At 39.0% G+C, this 18,614-nt stretch overlaps 3 protein-coding genes across 3 annotated transcripts in view; 1 reads left to right on the top strand and 2 right to left on the bottom strand.

Moving 5' to 3' along the window:
- LOC134811871 (uncharacterized) overlaps nt 1–18,614 on the top strand; it is a 65,557-nt gene that overhangs the window by 23,197 nt on the left and 23,746 nt on the right. The window lies entirely within an intron of this gene.
- On the bottom strand, nt 7,849–9,044 carry LOC134826596 (ubiquitin-conjugating enzyme E2 L3-like). Its single transcript, XM_063839027.1, has 3 exons — nt 8,999–9,044; nt 8,575–8,857; nt 7,849–8,297 (listed from the first exon to the last, which is right to left on the bottom strand). The coding sequence occupies exons 1-3, from the start codon at nt 9,023–9,025 to the stop codon at nt 8,149–8,151; spliced, it is 459 nt and encodes a 152-aa protein (XP_063695097.1). The 5' UTR covers nt 9,026–9,044; the 3' UTR covers nt 7,849–8,148.
- Nucleotides 9,869–15,137, bottom strand: LOC134811853 (DNA-directed RNA polymerase III subunit RPC5-like). Its single transcript, XM_063818948.1, has 12 exons — nt 14,992–15,137; nt 14,661–14,866; nt 14,378–14,517; nt 14,022–14,157; nt 13,620–13,716; nt 13,185–13,324; nt 12,765–12,884; nt 12,141–12,344; nt 11,426–11,566; nt 11,072–11,242; nt 10,649–10,789; nt 9,869–10,196 (listed from the first exon to the last, which is right to left on the bottom strand). The coding sequence occupies exons 1-12, from the start codon at nt 15,098–15,100 to the stop codon at nt 9,942–9,944; spliced, it is 1,860 nt and encodes a 619-aa protein (XP_063675018.1). The 5' UTR covers nt 15,101–15,137; the 3' UTR covers nt 9,869–9,941.

The following is an 18,614-nucleotide window of genomic DNA, read 5'->3' as shown; positions in this document are numbered from 1 at the left end:
AAACAATGCAAATGGATATAACGGACTTTTGTGAAACGTACGGGTTATGAGCAGTTTGATCGAGACAAGTTTTGAACTTTGGAGCCACTATAAGAATAATTTCAATATATCTAAAACAAATACTGCAATTTAAGTAAGAAGATTTTTCTTAAGAAAAAAATAAGAATTAATAATCGGCAAACCCTCGCGCTCCCTTTTTACTCGTTACTCGGCTTCCTGACAGAAAATGAACGATACCTTTTTCTTAAGAGTTTATTCCTTCTCATCTGCACGCAATGCAATAAACGATTATGTCTGTTGGCACGCTAATCTAAAGCCGAGTTTCCTGTTTCCGGTTTCAAAATTCCAGGTATTTCAATGGTATCTGCTATTGTACTTTTAACGAGAAAATACAAGAGATTTGGCCACAATAGCTCAAACACGAGTTCTGGATTGATCATAATCAGCATATCATAATAAATATGACTACGATCATTAATCTGCTGCCTACAAACCACAGAAAAGAAAACTGTTTTAAGTCCAGGATATTAAAAATTAGGTTAACGATAAAATTTCTGGTCTGATCTAAAAAAGATTAATGAAAGCTTTAAAAACCTCATCGTTTTTAAGTTTCAAAATCTGCATCTATATTTTTGGTCATGTACTTTCTAAACGGCTGCATCGGACATAATAGAGTGCCCTTTGCCGGATTTGAGGCTGCAGAATGTTTGGGTCATCTATGACAATGCACTTTTATACTTAATCGAATCAATTTGGTTTGTATTGACACAATGGCAGCAAAAATTGTAAAGGCTTGTATTTTGGAATCGTTTTACAGATAGGATTTTAATATAATATGTCTGGAAATGCAAAATAAAATGTGACTGAATTCTATATCAATCGTTTAACCAGATCTATTCAGTCTCAGTCTTAATCCTAAATGGTGCAGATAAAAACAAAAATAAGGTTTCGGTCTTTCATCAGATGATATGAGGCCCTATCAACTGCCCTGTGCTCCCAGAATGTGGAGCACAGGTCGGGAGGCCATGCGGTACGGCACAAAATAATACGATGAGAATTTAAAATTCATCCAATACATGAATAAATACAGCTATTACCTATTCATGCGCCGTTCACGTCAAAGTACAACGACCAAAGTGCCGAACTTGTCCTGCCTAAATTTAAATTATAATAATCATGCCAACTTCTCCCAATACTTCCGAATTGATACTGAACTTTTTTTCAAGCACAACAACAACAACATCAGCATTCAGGCACAATTTCGCTAAAAACTAAATGTTTCCCCGCGGATGTGAGATTTTATCTTAAAGAAACACATGACGTATATTTTATAAAGGTTAACACACCACATTAAAAACAACGGAGAGGTGACCTGGAGGCAAAATAGGGAACATTCAACATTAGGCGCCGACCTTTATCTCCAATATATAATGCATATCATACAATTACAATACACTCACATCAATACAATACACTCACAATACACTCATACACTCACAATACACTCACAATACACTCACAATACACTCACAATACACTCACATCAATACAATACACTCACAAATCACTCATACACTCACAATACACTCACAATACACTCACATCAATACAATACACTCACAATACACTCATACACTCACAATACACTCACATCAATACAATACACTCATACACTCACAATACACTCACATCAATACAATACACTCACAATACACTTATACACTCACAATACACTCACATCAATACAATACACTCACAATACACTCATACACTCACAATACACTAATACACTCACAATACACTCACAATAAACTCACAATAAACTCACAATACACTCACAATACAATCACAATACACTCACAATACACTCACAATACACTCAAAAAACACTCACAATACACTCACAATACACTCACAATACACTCACAGTATACTCACAATACACTGAGTCACTCGGTATCTAATACCCAGTATTAACTAATACTATTTATTGGTTAAAGAACCTTAGACATAATTATCATAATATGAGGTTGTTTACTGTTTAGTGTAAGCAATGTAAGTCGTGAAATCGTTCAACAGTCATGAAATTGAGAACGAGAAATATAATGAGTCGCGGGAGCTGGTTCAGAGAGCGCTGAATCGATCGGATAGACATCATTTATTTGTCTATAAGGCTGCTGATCCTAAAAGCTCATTCTCTTCTTCGACAGCCGCTGTATCGCGATTAAATGATTTTCGTCAAAACTGATGACAGGTCCCGAACAATGGAGTTTAGCCAGCATATATCCTAAAACGATGCTGGATGTATGCCGAAGACAGACTGTGCTAATAATACAGTAAGAAGCTCACAATACTGCTAGTAAGTGGCCTGCCATTAACCGCTTCCCTTCCGGCTACAGACTCCGACCTTGTGTACAGATCACGTGGTTTTTTAACGTTGTCACGTGGTAAGAAACAAGGTCGCGTGATCCAGGTGGTGACTGTGGGCAAATAGGGGCTTTCAGAGATCAAGATGAAGCAATGTAATCATACACAATACACACACATATAGCTCAGTACAAGTCACAGCCACAGAGCTTAGAAAATTATGATTATAATCTGTACACGTGCTGTGTACCACGTGTCAATGCGGCCTACCACGTGCAGCAGGCAGCGTTGCCACGTGACGAGTGTATGATTATGCGCAGCTCTCGTTGGAACCCCACGCTCCAGGTTGAGGATCGGATCACGTGACATACCACGTGGCCGCTCGTTAGTCCGTCACGTGATCCCAGTGTGAAAGCAAGCAACGGGAGCGTGTGTCGGAGATACCTAGACACTGCCTGCAGTAATTACAGTATACCTGGACAGTTCACCAGCATTTCGGCCGAACAATGGATCAAAACATCAACACGACAAGTAATACTAGCTTGTCAGTAACACGGACACAGCTAACTAGTATACCATGAAGTGTAGCAACATACGACACATACTAGACGTCCAGGAGGCGGGCCACCCACTAAAAGTTCCTAATTAACAGCTACATGCAGGATAACATACTACATACATGCTGGATAACATGCCAGCTACATGCTGGATAACATGCCAGCTACATGCTGGATAACATACTAGCTACATGCTGGATAACATGCCAGCTACATGCTGGATAACATACTAGCTACATGCTGGATAACATGCCAGCTACATACACGATAACATGCCAGCTACATGCAGGATAACATGCCAGCTACATGCTGGATAACATGCCAGCAACATGCTGGATAACATGCCAGCTACATGCAGGATAACATGCCAGCTACATGCAGGATAACATGCCAGCTACATGCTGGATAACATACTAGCTACATGCTGGATAACATGCCAGCTACATGCTGGATAACATGCCAGCTACATGCTGGATAACATGCCAGCTACATGCAGAATATCATGCCAGCAACATGCAGGATAACATGCCAGCTACATGCTGGATAACATGCCAGCAACATGCAGGATAACATGCCAGCTACATGCTGGATAACATACTAGCTACATGCAGAATATCATGCCAGCTACATGCTGGATAACATACTAGCTACACGCAGGATAACATGCCAGCTACATGCAGGATAACATGCCAGCTACATGCTGGATAACATGCCAGCTACATGCAGGATAACATGCCAGCTACATGCTGGATAACATACTAGCTACATGCTGGATAACATGCCAGCTACATGCTGGATAACATACTAGCTACATGCAGAATATCATGCCAGCTACATGCTGGATAACATACTAGCTACACGCAGGATAACATGCCAGCTACATGCAGGATAACATGCCAGCTACATGCTGGATAACATACTAGCTACATGCTGGATAACATGCCAGCTACATGCTGGATAACATGCCAGCTACATGCAGGATAACATGCCAGCTACATGCTGGATAACATACTAGCTACATGCTGGATAACATGCCAGCTACATGCTGGATAACATACTAGCTACATGCTGGATAACATGCCAGCTACATGCTGGATAACATGCCAGCTACATGCAGGATAACATGTCATCTGCATGCTGGATAACATACTACATACATGCTGGATAACATGCCAGCTACATGCTGGATAACATGCCAGCTGCATGCTGGATAACATGCCAGCTACATGCTGGATAACATACTAGCTACATGCAGGATAACATGTCAGCTGCATGCTGGATAACATACTACATACATGCTGGATAACATACTAGCTACATGCAGGATAACATGCCAGCTACATGCAGGATAACATGCCAGCTGCATGCTGGATAACATGCCAGCTACATGCTGGATAACATACTAGCTACATGCTGGATAACATACTAGCTACATGCTGGATAACATGCCAGCTGCATGCTGGATAACATGCCAGCTACATGCTGGATAACATACTAGCTACATGCTGGATAACATACTAGCTACATGCTGGATAACATGCCAGCTACATGCTGGATAACATGCCAGCTACATGCAGGATAACATGCCAGCTACATGCTGGATAACATACTAGCTACATGCTGGATAACATGCCAGCTACATGCTGGATAACATACTAGCTACATGCTGGATAACATGCCAGCTACATGCTGGATAACATGCCAGCTACATGCAGGATAACATGTCATCTGCATGCTGGATAACATGCCAGCTACATGCAGGATAACATGCCAGCTACATGCTGGATAACATACTAGCTACATGCTGGATAACATGCCAGCTACATGCTGGATAACATACTAGCTACATGCTGGATAACATGCCAGCTACATGCTGGATAACATACTACATACATGCTGGATAACATACTAGCTACATGCTGGATAACATACTACATACATGCTGGATAACATGCCAGCTACATGCTGGATAACATGCCAGCTGCATGCTGGATAACATGCCAGCTACATGCTGGATAACATACTAGCTACATGCAGGATAACATGTCAGCTGCATGCTGGATAACATACTACATACATGCTGGATAACATACTAGCTACATGCAGGATAACATGCCAGCTACATGCAGGATAACATGCCAGCTGCATGCTGGATAACATGCCAGCTACATGCTGGATAACATACTAGCTACATGCTGGATAACATACTAGCTACATGCTGGATAACATGCCAGCTACATGCTGGATAACATGCCAGCTACATGCAGGATAACATACTAGCTACATGCTGAACATAATTACTTGAATCAAGCAGGATAACATGATTATATTACGTGGCAATTGACCCGAATATTTAATCGCTTTGATTTAAGGAGTAGAATGTGTAAATGTTATCTTGCAGATCTCTGGTTTGATCTAAATGCAAACGAATAATTGATAAGTAGCAGTGAGATCAAAGTCAAACTGAGATTGTATATAAGCATCGAGCATTTTATTTTTTCTCACGAACCTTAAAATACGAAAGCGAAAATGATGATATTATAACTCTTGCAGTACAGTGTTCGAAAATATGGTCTATGACGACATTACAAAGAACAATTTCCAATTATAAAATTAAATACAGCTACGTTATTTGTTAGAAAATGTTATTCGAATTTGTTCAATTTGCCAAAAGCAATGTTGCGAGAGACAATTCCGTACTGAAAAAGCTCATCGAAGTGTGAATAATTGGAAGTTGCAAGATGGTATAGATAAAAACAAGCAGCCGTTATTTCGATAGACATATAGATCCAAACTCCTAACAGCTGCTAATTCTGAATCTACCAAAATAATCGCTCGTGATATCGTTATTATTTCAGAAGATTGGGAAACAAAGTGGCAGTCAGATGACCTAACCTGGCGATCGCAGCTCAGCGAATGGTCGAGAAGATTAGAACGATTGGCTGCCTGACAATTGGGAAAGCTAAAAATACAGTCCGCTATATCCGGGTAAATTTAACAGTGTCAACTGTGGTAATTGGTGATACAGACTGCTGCATCCTCTGCATTGGGCGGTACATGGCCAATGTCCACGGCTACCAGGGACTATTGGTTACTCTACCAATGTTTCATTGTCCAAGAACAGTATTAATGTATGTAAAACGCTCCAAATGTATTGCATGTCAGAATACGGAACTATTACTGTATCTCTTAGAAACACAAAGAATATGCAATCTCTTACAGCGTTGTAACCGCCAATTTCCAGCAAATGCCTGAATGCAAGTATGTACATTCCAATTTATTAATTCTCTAATCTGAGCACTAATCTAGCTGCTGTGATCGGATCCATTCTTCAAGGGTCCCTACATAACAATGGCATTGATGTACATAATATTAATATGTATTAAAACATTTAGTATTTCGAAGGCGATTCCTTCTATATATTCTTCGAGTTTTATGAGACAATCATTTTTAACTGTGTCAAGCGTAAGACAGACTAATCCATTCTGTACTGCATACATATGCATGGTCGTATTATAATTATGTCTACATTTTGAAGAATGGTCCATTCTGAATAAATATTATCAGGATGATTCCATATTACTGACTTGTCACAACGATTCACTGTTTCCAGTGGTATAGCCCATCTTAAACACTAAATTCTAACTGCCTAGTTCAATAACAACTGTTTTTTAAACACACGCTCAACAGTCAACTCAAGGGAAAGTTTGGAAACCAAGCATTTAACTTCACTATTCTGAGAAAACAGCGCACATATTTCCCGAAACAATGGTCGGCATGGCACATTTTGACAGTCGAGCTTTACTCAGGACAGGACATAAATTCAACATACTTGATAGTGCCTTTTGCGATGTAAGTAGTTTCAATTACCATGTAGCGCTCCGGTTCCCTCCTCCTTAGTCATTATCCTCGGGTTGAACATGGTGGCAGAGAGGAGCTCCTTACTCCAACCATCTCCATACTGCCGGAACTCATTCTAGGAAGCTTACTCATGAGTATGGTAACCTTGTACGTGCTTTTGAAGAGTATTGTCGAATTAGATGTAATAATAGGCAGTGGACTAAGTTGTGTACGGAATAGTAAGATCACATATTCTTTCTAGAATATCCCCGAGACTGTCATGGTAACGTGTAAAAACAAACTCACTCAGGATAATTCTTAAATTAAGTTCACTTTTTAAAGCCCTTTTTCATGTACCCTTTCCTTCATTGGTCGCAAATTCACAGAACTCTCTTCCTACGTGTATGAAATCTAGTAACAAAACTCTTAGTGTCCTTGGGTGAAATGATAATTCTGACGTCTGCAAGTAGCCTTGAATTTAATGTCCCAAAACGGCCTTGGTTAATTGTACAGCACGAAAAACTACATGCCTTTGATCGAATAGATCAAATGAATTATAATCATTTTTAATTATAATCAAATGAATTATAATCATTTTTAAAGGAATCCAGCAAGCCCATATCAAGGATTGATCGAGATACAGAATGTAGATATAGATGTCGATCACATTTTTCACGGCTCCGTGCAGTCTACTTAGGGGTCATTCACATATTATTACGTAATCATTTGTTGGCCAATTTTAACCCCTCGCCGTAATCACGTTTACAAAATATAGCCATTGTGTTAAAATTGCACGTCATTATTTAGAAACCCCCTCCATCCCCCTCTGTCATAACGTAATATGTGAACGACCCCTTACTTTCAACTACGCATCAGAGGAGTTCATCATTGGTTTTTCAGTTTATTTACAGAGATCACACTTTTTAAAAACCTCCTTCCTTCGCAGAAGGGAACGTTATTTAAGGATGAATAATTTTTTCACTTTGTAGTTAAAGCTGTATTGTATTCGTATTCCAGTAAATGACGTCTAGACTAATAAGTAGACCAATACAATGAATTCAGTAGTAGAGAAGAAAACAGGATATATTTGAAATGAATAAGATTATAGAGCAAACACAATTGACACTTACAATGTTCCACCAAAGTGATTTGAATTTGTGGTCCATAAAAATACTACATCCAGATTGTGAAACATTGGTCAACCAATTAACAAGAAACTGAAACGTTTTGGAGTCTTCTTAAACCGATCCTTTGGATCATACTTACTAATTAAAAACCCTGACCCACCTATCCTCGCTTTGATCACATACATCGGCCAAAATTTTTGAAAGCGAACATTCATACATAACCAGAAATAAAAACTGAGAAATTGTGAAATTTTCGGCTAATTTCTGCTTTCGGCGAATTTGCTAGTGAAATCTTTAGCGTTCTTTATAAACTTTGCCTTGTCTTCCATGAATTCTTTGGCTAGTTCGGATCGCAGGGGATGTTCAGGTTCGGGTTCATGAATGAGAGCGACTAGAGCTTGTATCACTGAAAATTAGATTATATTTAGGTAAATGTAAGGATAAACTTCACAATAAAAACAGGAAATAAGATTGTTGGGATAAGATGTGACAATAACAAATAATATCTATCTAATGATTATTAATCATCGACAGATTCCCGATTTAGGTCTAGTTCCGACATTCCGATTAATTTTATTTTCAAAGCCGCGCAGAATACGACATGACTGCCTTTTTGTGCCACATGAATCCTTCAATGCGCGCTACAGAAACACAAACTCAGACTCTGTACCGGTTTTACTAACCCTGTTCAGTCTTGGTTGCTGGTTTCCAATTCGCTGCGTTAATGATAGGGAGGCACACTTGACCCTTCTCGTCAACATTAGGATGATAGATAGGTGTCTGGAAGGTCAGTATTGGGGGTTTGAAAGGATATTCTGTGGGGAATGTCAGTTCGATCTTGAAAGCACCCTCGTCATATGGTGACATTAGTGGCTTGATAAGTCCCTTCCACTTCAATATGTTATCGTCCTTCGCCTCTATGTTATCAATAAAGGCATGGTTCTGTTTTTTGATATCAACAAGCTCCTGAAATAGTTAATAGTTGTTATCTTGATGTGCGCTAGGGCATCACATATCCAGGACACGATTCTCAAAGCTTACATTTTTGATTTGGCTACAATCAGTAAGAATAGCATAAACGGTGTAATACAAATTGTGTTATCTTACCTTTTTGAGCCTTCTAGTCGCTGCCATCTCGACTACTATGCTAATAAAATAGTGAAGTTAGAATAGACTAAAGATCGAATGTTCGGAAAAATGGGTAGCAAATATTTAAATGCGAATGTACAAAGATCATCAAGTTACATTTAAAGATATTATATTACATTACGTTAGTCAAATTTCATTGGAATTTAAAAGAGGCTGGGTGGCAGGATAAACAAAATAGCACACAAAATGCCTTGTCATTAAAATATCGAAAAGGAAATGGCTAATTAATGGTCGGGAAATAAATCCACAGACCATTGTGTCATCGTTAAATAAAACTGGAAATTACACATTTTCATTGAAGTGTACCATGTTGGAAAAGATGGCTGATTCCTAAATTCCAGTCATTTTAAAAACTTGCTCCTATCTTTAACAATGATCACAACTCACTGAAGTAAGTGTTAAAAGTTACGTAATTTTGCATGTAAACTGTAATGACAATGTATGTAGAGTGTAATTTAACGGTGTTTACACTGTAGTTAAAATGTATTACTACGTCATCAACAAGAGTTGGTTTATTAAAATAGTAAACTGCACACAAATACAGACAGCAACAAATCGACACATACGGAAGTGAAAGAAAATTACTTTAGAATATTGTTATGTGTAACTAGGGTATCAGGGGTACCGGGTAACATAATACATTTCAGTTCTTCTCACTGATAAGTCATGAGTCATGAGTCAGAAAATAAAACGACCGTTGGACTTCGGTAAGGAAGAAAAGTCTGTAATTTAAATAATAAAAACCTCTTTGATGAAATTAAACCGTTATCAATAAATAAAAAACCACACTGCTAACCAAGCTGAGGGTGAGAAATAAATTAGTAAAAATCTCATTGGCGAACAAAAAGGAACAAAACCGAAAATTGAGAATCGACCCCACAAAATGAAATCTGATATGGCATTACTCAGCGTTCCTTTTAACCCGTAACACCCAATGTCCTGATTTGTATGTTGTAGGGCTGTCACACAGCACACTGGTAATACCATGGTACTCCTTACTCGTTAGCGTTGTTTGTAGTTGTTGGTGGATCGCGTCACGCAGCTCGGATTTGGATATCTGATACCGGGATTCGAACAGCGAGAAGATAACTTGACGGTACTTGTCGGATACGTTCCCGATTTTTTCGTACCCCAAAGCTTGTTCTCTTTCTCCTTCCTAAGGGTGATTTATTTTTTAAACATAGCTTCCATGTTATTTCACTTTCACAAATTTTCAATCTAGACAATTAATCCACCAAAAATCCTCACTGGTCTTCAGATTGAAAATATATACGAACCGTGCAACAAACAATGCTTATATTTAAATCAGCTTTGTTATACTAATAGTTGGATAATATCCGGTTGGAAAAGACAAGGACAAATGAAACAGAAATACTTTCAACACTACTATATAACAAATAATTTTAGCCTGAAGATGGCGTTGACGCCGAAAATTTGCCTACATTCCTAACTTCATGTTTCATTTGTCCTTGTCTCTTCCAACCGGATATTATCCAACTATCAGTATAATTCAATCACGAGACTAATAAACAGCGAACTACTCCATCATTTGATACAGCTCTGTTATAACAACAAAGACCCCCCTGGCCCCCTTCTTAATGTCCTGACCTGGGTAAGAACGTTGACATAACACAGTCTCAGAGCACGGCACATCTCGTTAAGCACCTGTTTGCAGTGTTCAGGGGGGATATAACGACACATGCTATTCTCCACAATCTCAACAACCACTGCTGACGGTCCTATCAGTTCCTGTCAGGAGAGGGGGAGGTTATAGGGATATTTCAACATTTCAACATGGTTACAGTCATATTTCAACATTTCAACATGGTTACAGTGATATTTCAACAGGGAAATAAGTTATACAGCCTATTTAGTATTACAGCCTACAGTATCACAGTCCTATCCACATTTTTGGCTAAATGACACAAATTAAAAACAGAGGTACCTATACTAACCCAAACCAGCGTACAGGGATATCAAATATCATACACTTAACAAACACAGCTGAGAAACGAAATAGGAGGAACAAACCCTGAACTCGTTGCTGAGCTCGACTAAATGGAAGGGTTCCACGATCTCGTCTAACTGTAGCCTCCTGATTATATGTGTTGCTGTCTCTACGTTTATACTTGTCAGCTCCTTGTTCACTGGCTGTTTCTCAATTCTCTTCTCCACAAGTGGGTTGTTTCGATGTGCCTTCAACTGAACAGGACAAGATAATTTCATATAATTTCATATAATTTTATATAATTTTATTGTCTCAATTGTGCTACTTTTAAACGTTAAGCAGTTTGTCGAATATCCTTGGTACAGAGTCGTTTTGCCCACACGTAACACAATGCTGGATAACCGGATAAAACTGTAACAATGTAACCAACAACTTACGTGTAGTGTAGTGTAGATATCATCATAGATCTCCGACCATATTGTCTTCTGGGACTGATCAATATCTGGATACTGTTGGGCGAACTGGGTGGAGGGAGGCTTCTTAAAGGTCCATCCATCGAGGGGAACAAACGTTGAGATCTGATGGAAATGGGAAGTTAATTATGTGATTATAATCAATGATTAAGTAATAATAATTAATAAAAGTAATTAAATTAAGTGTATGATTAGTGTTTACTAGAACGATAAGAAGTCTCTAGTAAGATATTATCTTTACAATGTCCACAATGTTAGAAAGCGCTCGAACAGTATTATACCAAAACAAGTACATGAATTCTTGGATTTTCATTTTTGACAAAGCCACAGTAAGTAGTGGCCACTATAACTGTACTGGTGAACGAAATGTATAAATTATACATATTATGCAAAATATAAGTAGTACAACTTTATCCACATAATAAATCACAAGACGTGAATATTCATGACATTTAGCAATTAAACCGCCGCGTCGACAGTAATCTTCCTAAATAGTTTCAGATTTCTCCTAACATGTGCAATGTGCATAATCTCCCGTAGTGTAATTTCTTTAGCTATGCTAGTTCACTACAACTAACACACTTAATAGGAATCACACCAGGTTACTAGTAGAGAGCACGAAATGAAATATAAAACCAGTTCTACATTAAAATATATCGAGGGCGTAGGATGACGTAACCTGTTTCAGTATCTCTTCTATTTCTGAGGGGTGAATCTTGCTGATGCAGATGGTTTGCAGGTGTTTCCTTTTTAACAGGGGGTTTTGCACAAAGCAGCACAGTATAAAGTTGCGATGTCGTACCATAAGCTCGGCTGGTACTCCCGTTTGATCTGATCTACTTCCTTTTGGGTACAACATTTTGGAGGAAATCACCCAACTTCCCTGGATAAGGTTTAAGTTTTAACATAAAAGAGAGCTCTGATTTAGTATAATTTGACAAAACGGTCTCACGTTTGTTCTACAACAGCGGTTCAAATTGGTAAAGCTGTCGAAAATGTTCAACTTTGTGCACTACATGATGTGGGATAGATCACTTTATATGCAACTAAAGATGCTGTATTGTCACGTGACCTCAGTCTAAGGATATTAGATTGGTTCAGTCACAAGTTCTGCAGATATATTATAAGCTCTCAATGTGGCTTGTTTCAAAGTAAACACGTTGCCGCACCTTAACGCACAATCTCAAGGAAAAATCGAAACTATTGTCACTGAAATTATGGACTCGAGTTCAACTTGACTTAAATTACTAAAAGAAATTTCAATAATGCGAATGGTAATTAACAAAAGCACGAGAGTTGTCACCTGAACAAGATGAGCTGAGCTTTGTAGCTCCGTTAGAATGTCTGACTTGGGTATCGATGGTAAGATCTGACAGATTTCTGCAAATCTCAATACTTGAGCGTTTCTCATCAGAGACTCCACCTGAAAGACCCTCGGGGTAACATTATGAATGTTATTTAATTATAATATTACCGATGTAGACTGTAGAGCTAATTTTAGAGTTGAGCGTTTAACCTCCCACTTTAGCCCTCATCGCGTCGGGGCTAGACTCATTGTTAAGTTGTTATATGTGATGATTACTAACATACGGTATGTTACATACCGGTATGTTACATAACGTTACGAACTAAAAGTGCACTGTAAAATTATGAGTTACAAAATTCAAAACTTTTACTGGTCCTAAAAACACGAATTATGCCGAGGAGAAATATATTACCAAACCTGTTTAGCGGTAGAAAGTTTAGGGAGGTCCCGGAGTCCGTATTTGTTATTGTCAGAGAAATCTTCAGACGAAATCTCCGGTAAAAACATGTCCAGGTACTTTGATTTGCTTACTTCCATCCCTGATATCCCTTTCTTTTCTGTGGTCGAGAGGAAATGAAGATTACAAACACAACTAAAAGTGAAGCAAGTATACAGTATCTGACTATCTGAATCAGACGAACAGCGCTAAGTACAATATCAAATATAATATATGTTTAATGTTTATATATAAACATGTATATAAACATATATCAAATATAATATATAATATGTATATTGTATAGTAAATATGTATATTCTTGAGCAAACCACATACTGCAGCGCTCTCTAAACTACCAATAATAGTATAAAACCATTTAGCTAATTAAGTGGTACTGCCAGTACCGTACTGACCCTTTTTGTTGAGCATCGCCCGTTTCTGTCCAGCTGCGTAGGGGTGTTCTGGAGCTCTGTAATCACAAGGTACCCACGACTCACTCTGGCGCTCTTGCTGCAAGAGTGGTACGTTGTGGTACATTTTCAAAATGTACAAAAATCTCAATGTGATCAAAGGACGAAGTGTAATTCTATCATTACACAATATTATTCAGCGATCACAAGCCTAAATATGGCTATCTTTAGTGTAATACTTAGTATACAATATTTGTAAGAAGCTGTATTATAGCGCAAACGTACAAAAAAGATGAAAATATTTCGTTCTGACAGTCTAATTTAATAATCCTTAATCATTTGACGTAAAAACTAAAATCTCCAGTTAAATTGGAGGTGCCGTTGATAATTGAAAGTTTGAAATACCTGTATATTTTGAAAGGAAGATAGTCTGATAGCCTTATCTCTGTCAGATTCAACTTTAGTGAACTTGCGAGTGATGGATTGTGTCGAGGAAGCTTCGGGCGGATCAACTTCATTGAGCTTTGCATCTTCTGCTACACTAACAAACCATATTTTAGCGTGATGGATAGTAGGAAAAACTATCAATACAATTATTTTTGCTTGAGACTTTAGAAACTCTCTACTGTAAATTTAAATAGAATGAACTGCAGGAAAGAAGACTCCTCGACCTACAACCGTGGCTATAAAACAATGTTCATAACGGAAATATTACCCAAACAACAACCCTTAAATTCCTTCACAATCAAGACAAAGTTTACCGTTTGTCGATGTGGTCGAAGGAAGGAGTAAGCTGCACGATGCTGTCCAGTGGGGTGAGATGCAGCTCGTTACCACGGACCAGACCTATAGCGCTGTGTGGCTTCAACATGGGGCGCTGGGATACCGTCAGTTTCTGGATCTGGTGGAGGTTATTGTGAACTGTTAATATCAGAGTCAACTTTGGATATATATAAGAACTTGGAAAAGTTTAGCATTCAGTTGAGATAAGCGTAGATAAATAAGAAGATATTGTGACACTCAAGCTGAACATGTTAAGTCTACCTGGGCAGGTTTGTTAGGATTACTCTGAATCTTCATGTCCACCTCAAGTTCACACTGCACAGGGCGCATGCGCACACTCTCTCGTGACGCATTCTGATATGGTTTGTACGTGGGACGTAGCGGGTACTGTGCAAGAAGTAACTTTCCCAGTGATCTGCTGATGTAGACATCTAGCTGATGCAACACCTCGTCCTCGTCATCACTGCCTTGTAATAATGGGGGACATGTCATCATGGGGGGGGGGGGGGGGGGGGCATTGCAGCAATGATATTTCTTTTAAAATATATGCTGAGAATTAACAGAATTGAAAGAAATAAGAAATTATTCTCACCTGTATTGACTTCAGAAGGGTCTGATGAAGTTGTCATGGTAACTTCAGAAGGGTCTAAGGATGTTGGCATAGTAACTTCAGAAGGGTCTAAGGATGTTGTCATAGACATGATATCTTACTGTGCTTTATCTGAAAATGTTGTTATAGAAATTCTAGCAAAGGAGAAGTGAAATCAGTTAAATTAGTCTTTTTAAAGTAATTCAACAACAGGTATACGGCACTGATTTCGAATCTGTACGTATACTATCGTAGGGGGGGGGGGGGTACCAATGGCATAGAATGGAGAAAAATGGCATAAAATTCATCAAATGGCATAGAAATTTCATGGCATAAATGGAAATTTTGTTTGGCCAATTCTCCATTTATGCCAATTTATGCCATGAATTTAGCTCTTCGTATTTGACCTTTAGGATGATTTTAAATTCGCAAATATTATTAGTACTTGAATAAGAGACATGTTTCATGTTTTATAACGCTTGGAATGATCTTTAAAGATTCATATGACAAATAAAGAAAATAGAAATGTATTATATCAAACATATACCCTTACCGAAACCTCGCAAACCAGCTGGTCCTGTCACTAGTCTACGACCTCTATGTCTATCAAATGGTGCTCGTAAGATATTATCCATGATTGTACTGAAGAGAATTGAAGACAAAGTTGATGCTTTCACTGGTAGCACGCAGGCGGGGTACAAACATGGTAGAAGTTGTGGTGATCTAGTGTGGGCTGAGCGGATGTTGATATCAGTTGTCACGCGTAAACACTTCCAGTATCACAAGATGGGCATAGATATGTCTCGAGCATTTGACACAATCAAACGCCAGACAATACTCAACCTTCTTGTCAAAGCTGGATGCACAGACGACGACCTCAGACTAGTAAGACTCCTCTTAACCAACACCATGCTCAAGGTCAGAGTGGAAGGAGAACTATCTGCTGTATTCGAGAGTCTTCTTGGGTCCTTTCAAGGCGACAGTCTCTCCGGCAAGCTTTTCACTCTTGTCCTGGCAGGAGCTCTTATAGAACTACGCCATCGACTTGCAGAGTCTCCCCCACACATACCCAATCCCCCTATTTCAAATGAAGGTATGCCACTGGAGTCAGCGTATTCAGATGATTGTAACTTCATGAACGTGGAAAAAGAATCCTTAGAAGCTATCCTACCAATAGCTAAGGAAGTCTTCAAGGAGTTTAACCTGTTCATTAACACAGAGAAAACAGAATTTACCCATGTTTTCCTCGCTCCTGTTGGGGAAACAATCCCTGGTCGTGATGATACCATGTTACGTGGAAATGAAGATTGGCGGAAGAGTAAGATTCTCGGGTCATTGTTGTGTAGTGAAAGTGATATAGCTGCTCGATGCATTGCTGGGAACAATGCCTTCTATAAGTTCACCAAGATCTGGTCTCAGCAGAATATCTCCGTTACCAGAAAGATAGCAGTATACGAAGCCCAAATTGTATCAATCATCATGTACAATTGCAGTAGTTGGTGTCCTACTGCAAAGTCACTAGAAAAACTAGACATTTGCCATAGAAAACACCTTAGATCATTACTGAACATTTATTGGCCTCATGGAACAATATCCAATGCAAACTTATACCTAAGATGTAACTCAGTAAAGCTATCAGATCGTGTCCCTAAAGCAAGGTGGAAGCTCCTAGGTCATATCTTGCGTAGTGCTGATGACTCCCCCGCTGCATTAGCGTTAAAGTTTGCTGTCACAACAAACTGTAAAGGGCGCGTCGGTGCGCATCGTAAGAATTTGTTCAAGATTATTGTGAATGATTTGACCCGTAGAGGTTTAAAACTTAACTCTTTGAATGATCTTAATAAGCTTAAGATATTAGCCGATGATAGAGTTGCTTGGAGAATCAAATTGTCACTCTAGCTGTCTTGATCTGTACTGATCACCATTTTAGGATGACTTGATTTCTTTTAGGGGTTTTGAATATTTCAATGGTGTAAACAGTTTCTTAATAATAATATACCAAACATTTGACTATTCAAGAAAAGCAAATTCGAAAGTAGGACCCTAGAGCGGAGTCAAATCGCCAGGGTAGGACTCTAGAGCGGAACCCCCTTACCGGACCCATACTATGAGGACCCTAGAGCGGAGTCAAATCGCCAAGGTAGGATTCTAGAGCGGAACTCCCTTACCGGACCCATACTATGAAGACTCTAGAGCGGTACCCACATGCAAATTTTAGAGCGGTTAGAAATTTGAGAGTAAAGTTTTGAAGATTGAGCTATGTTTTTTAATCAATGATTAATAATAGTCGTCACATAATGATGATAGAATTGATACAACTTATTATACATTAATACTGCGAATCAAATATCTTAGAATAGTTCACTCAGTTCCTCGACCATCACGTTCCTCAACATGTCAAGGTGGGAGAGTGAGACAATGTCATGATCGTCGTAGACTTTTACTAAATGTGCCAGTCGGCTGTCCTTGGTACGCTGACGGGCACGTTTTGCAGGAGGAGCATCCCCGTAACTCTCCTTGAGCATCATCTCATCTGTAGCGGACTGTTCTATGTAGACGGCTTGAAGAAAGGTCCAGATAGTTGGGTAAGAGTGTCCCAACATTGCTGCAAACTTTCTGTTGAAGGCCTCTGCGTAGTTGAAGTTGCAGGTAGTCCGGTCGACGAGGTTCCAGGATTGCGGAGGAAAGCGGGCAGGTTTATGAAGTAGTTAAGGAAGTCGTCGAGGCCAAGGTGGGAGGGTATAAGATCTAGGAGCTCCATGAAAGAAGGGAGAACATCGTCCACTGGGAGAAAGGCAAGCTGCATAGTGCATAAGTCTACGTATCCACACTCGAACAGGACCTGAAGTCCAGGAATTGGTAAGGGGGTCGTTAATTCCTTCGTCGTAGTCCTTCTTCAGTCCGTTCTCCCGTACCCATCTCAGCTGTTTGTCCCCGGATGAAGACGGCCTTGTTACTCAGCATATTGTAGATAGTTGTAAAGAGGAGTAGGAATCGAATGTGATATACTAAACTAAATTCTCTGTGACATTTATACTGCACTATCGAAATCACTAACAAGAACCGCTATGCGATGGGATCTGATCTGGAACATACCCTGTCACTAGACTGAACATGAGATACCCTTAGTAGGTGCTAAAGTGTCACGCGATGAGATCCTCATTCCTAAATGATCTGCTTGAGTGCACATGCACGTACTTGGTCGGTATTTCGCTTAGCGAAATCACATCGACCAGTTCATAATTATACCTCTTTATCAAAGAATCTTTTTGCATTTTAGAGTAGCATCAGGATATTTCAGTCAAATGGAAGAAGTTTATACCGAACAATTGTCTAACGTATCTAAAAATTACAATATGATATGATGTATAATATAAATAATCTAGGACAATTTTCTGCTTCAACAACTCCATGAATTATTCTAATCTCACTATTATAATAATCAATCACGAGTTGCATCTAATCTGATTTCAATCTTCCGACCAAGTCCACTCTACAGTCCGATCTCAAATTTCTAACCGGTCCAAAATTTACATGTGGGTACCGCTCTAGAGTCCTCATAGTATGGTTTCGGTAAGGGAGTTCCGCTCTAGAGTCCTATCCTGGCGATTTGACTCCACTCTAGG

This window comes from Bolinopsis microptera, chromosome 2 (assembly GCF_026151205.1).
Source record: "Bolinopsis microptera isolate Bmic1 chromosome 2, MBARI_Bmic_1.0, whole genome shotgun sequence".
NCBI lineage: Eukaryota > Metazoa > Ctenophora > Tentaculata > Lobata > Bolinopsidae > Bolinopsis > Bolinopsis microptera.
This window is presented reverse-complemented; position numbering and strand designations above follow the sequence as displayed.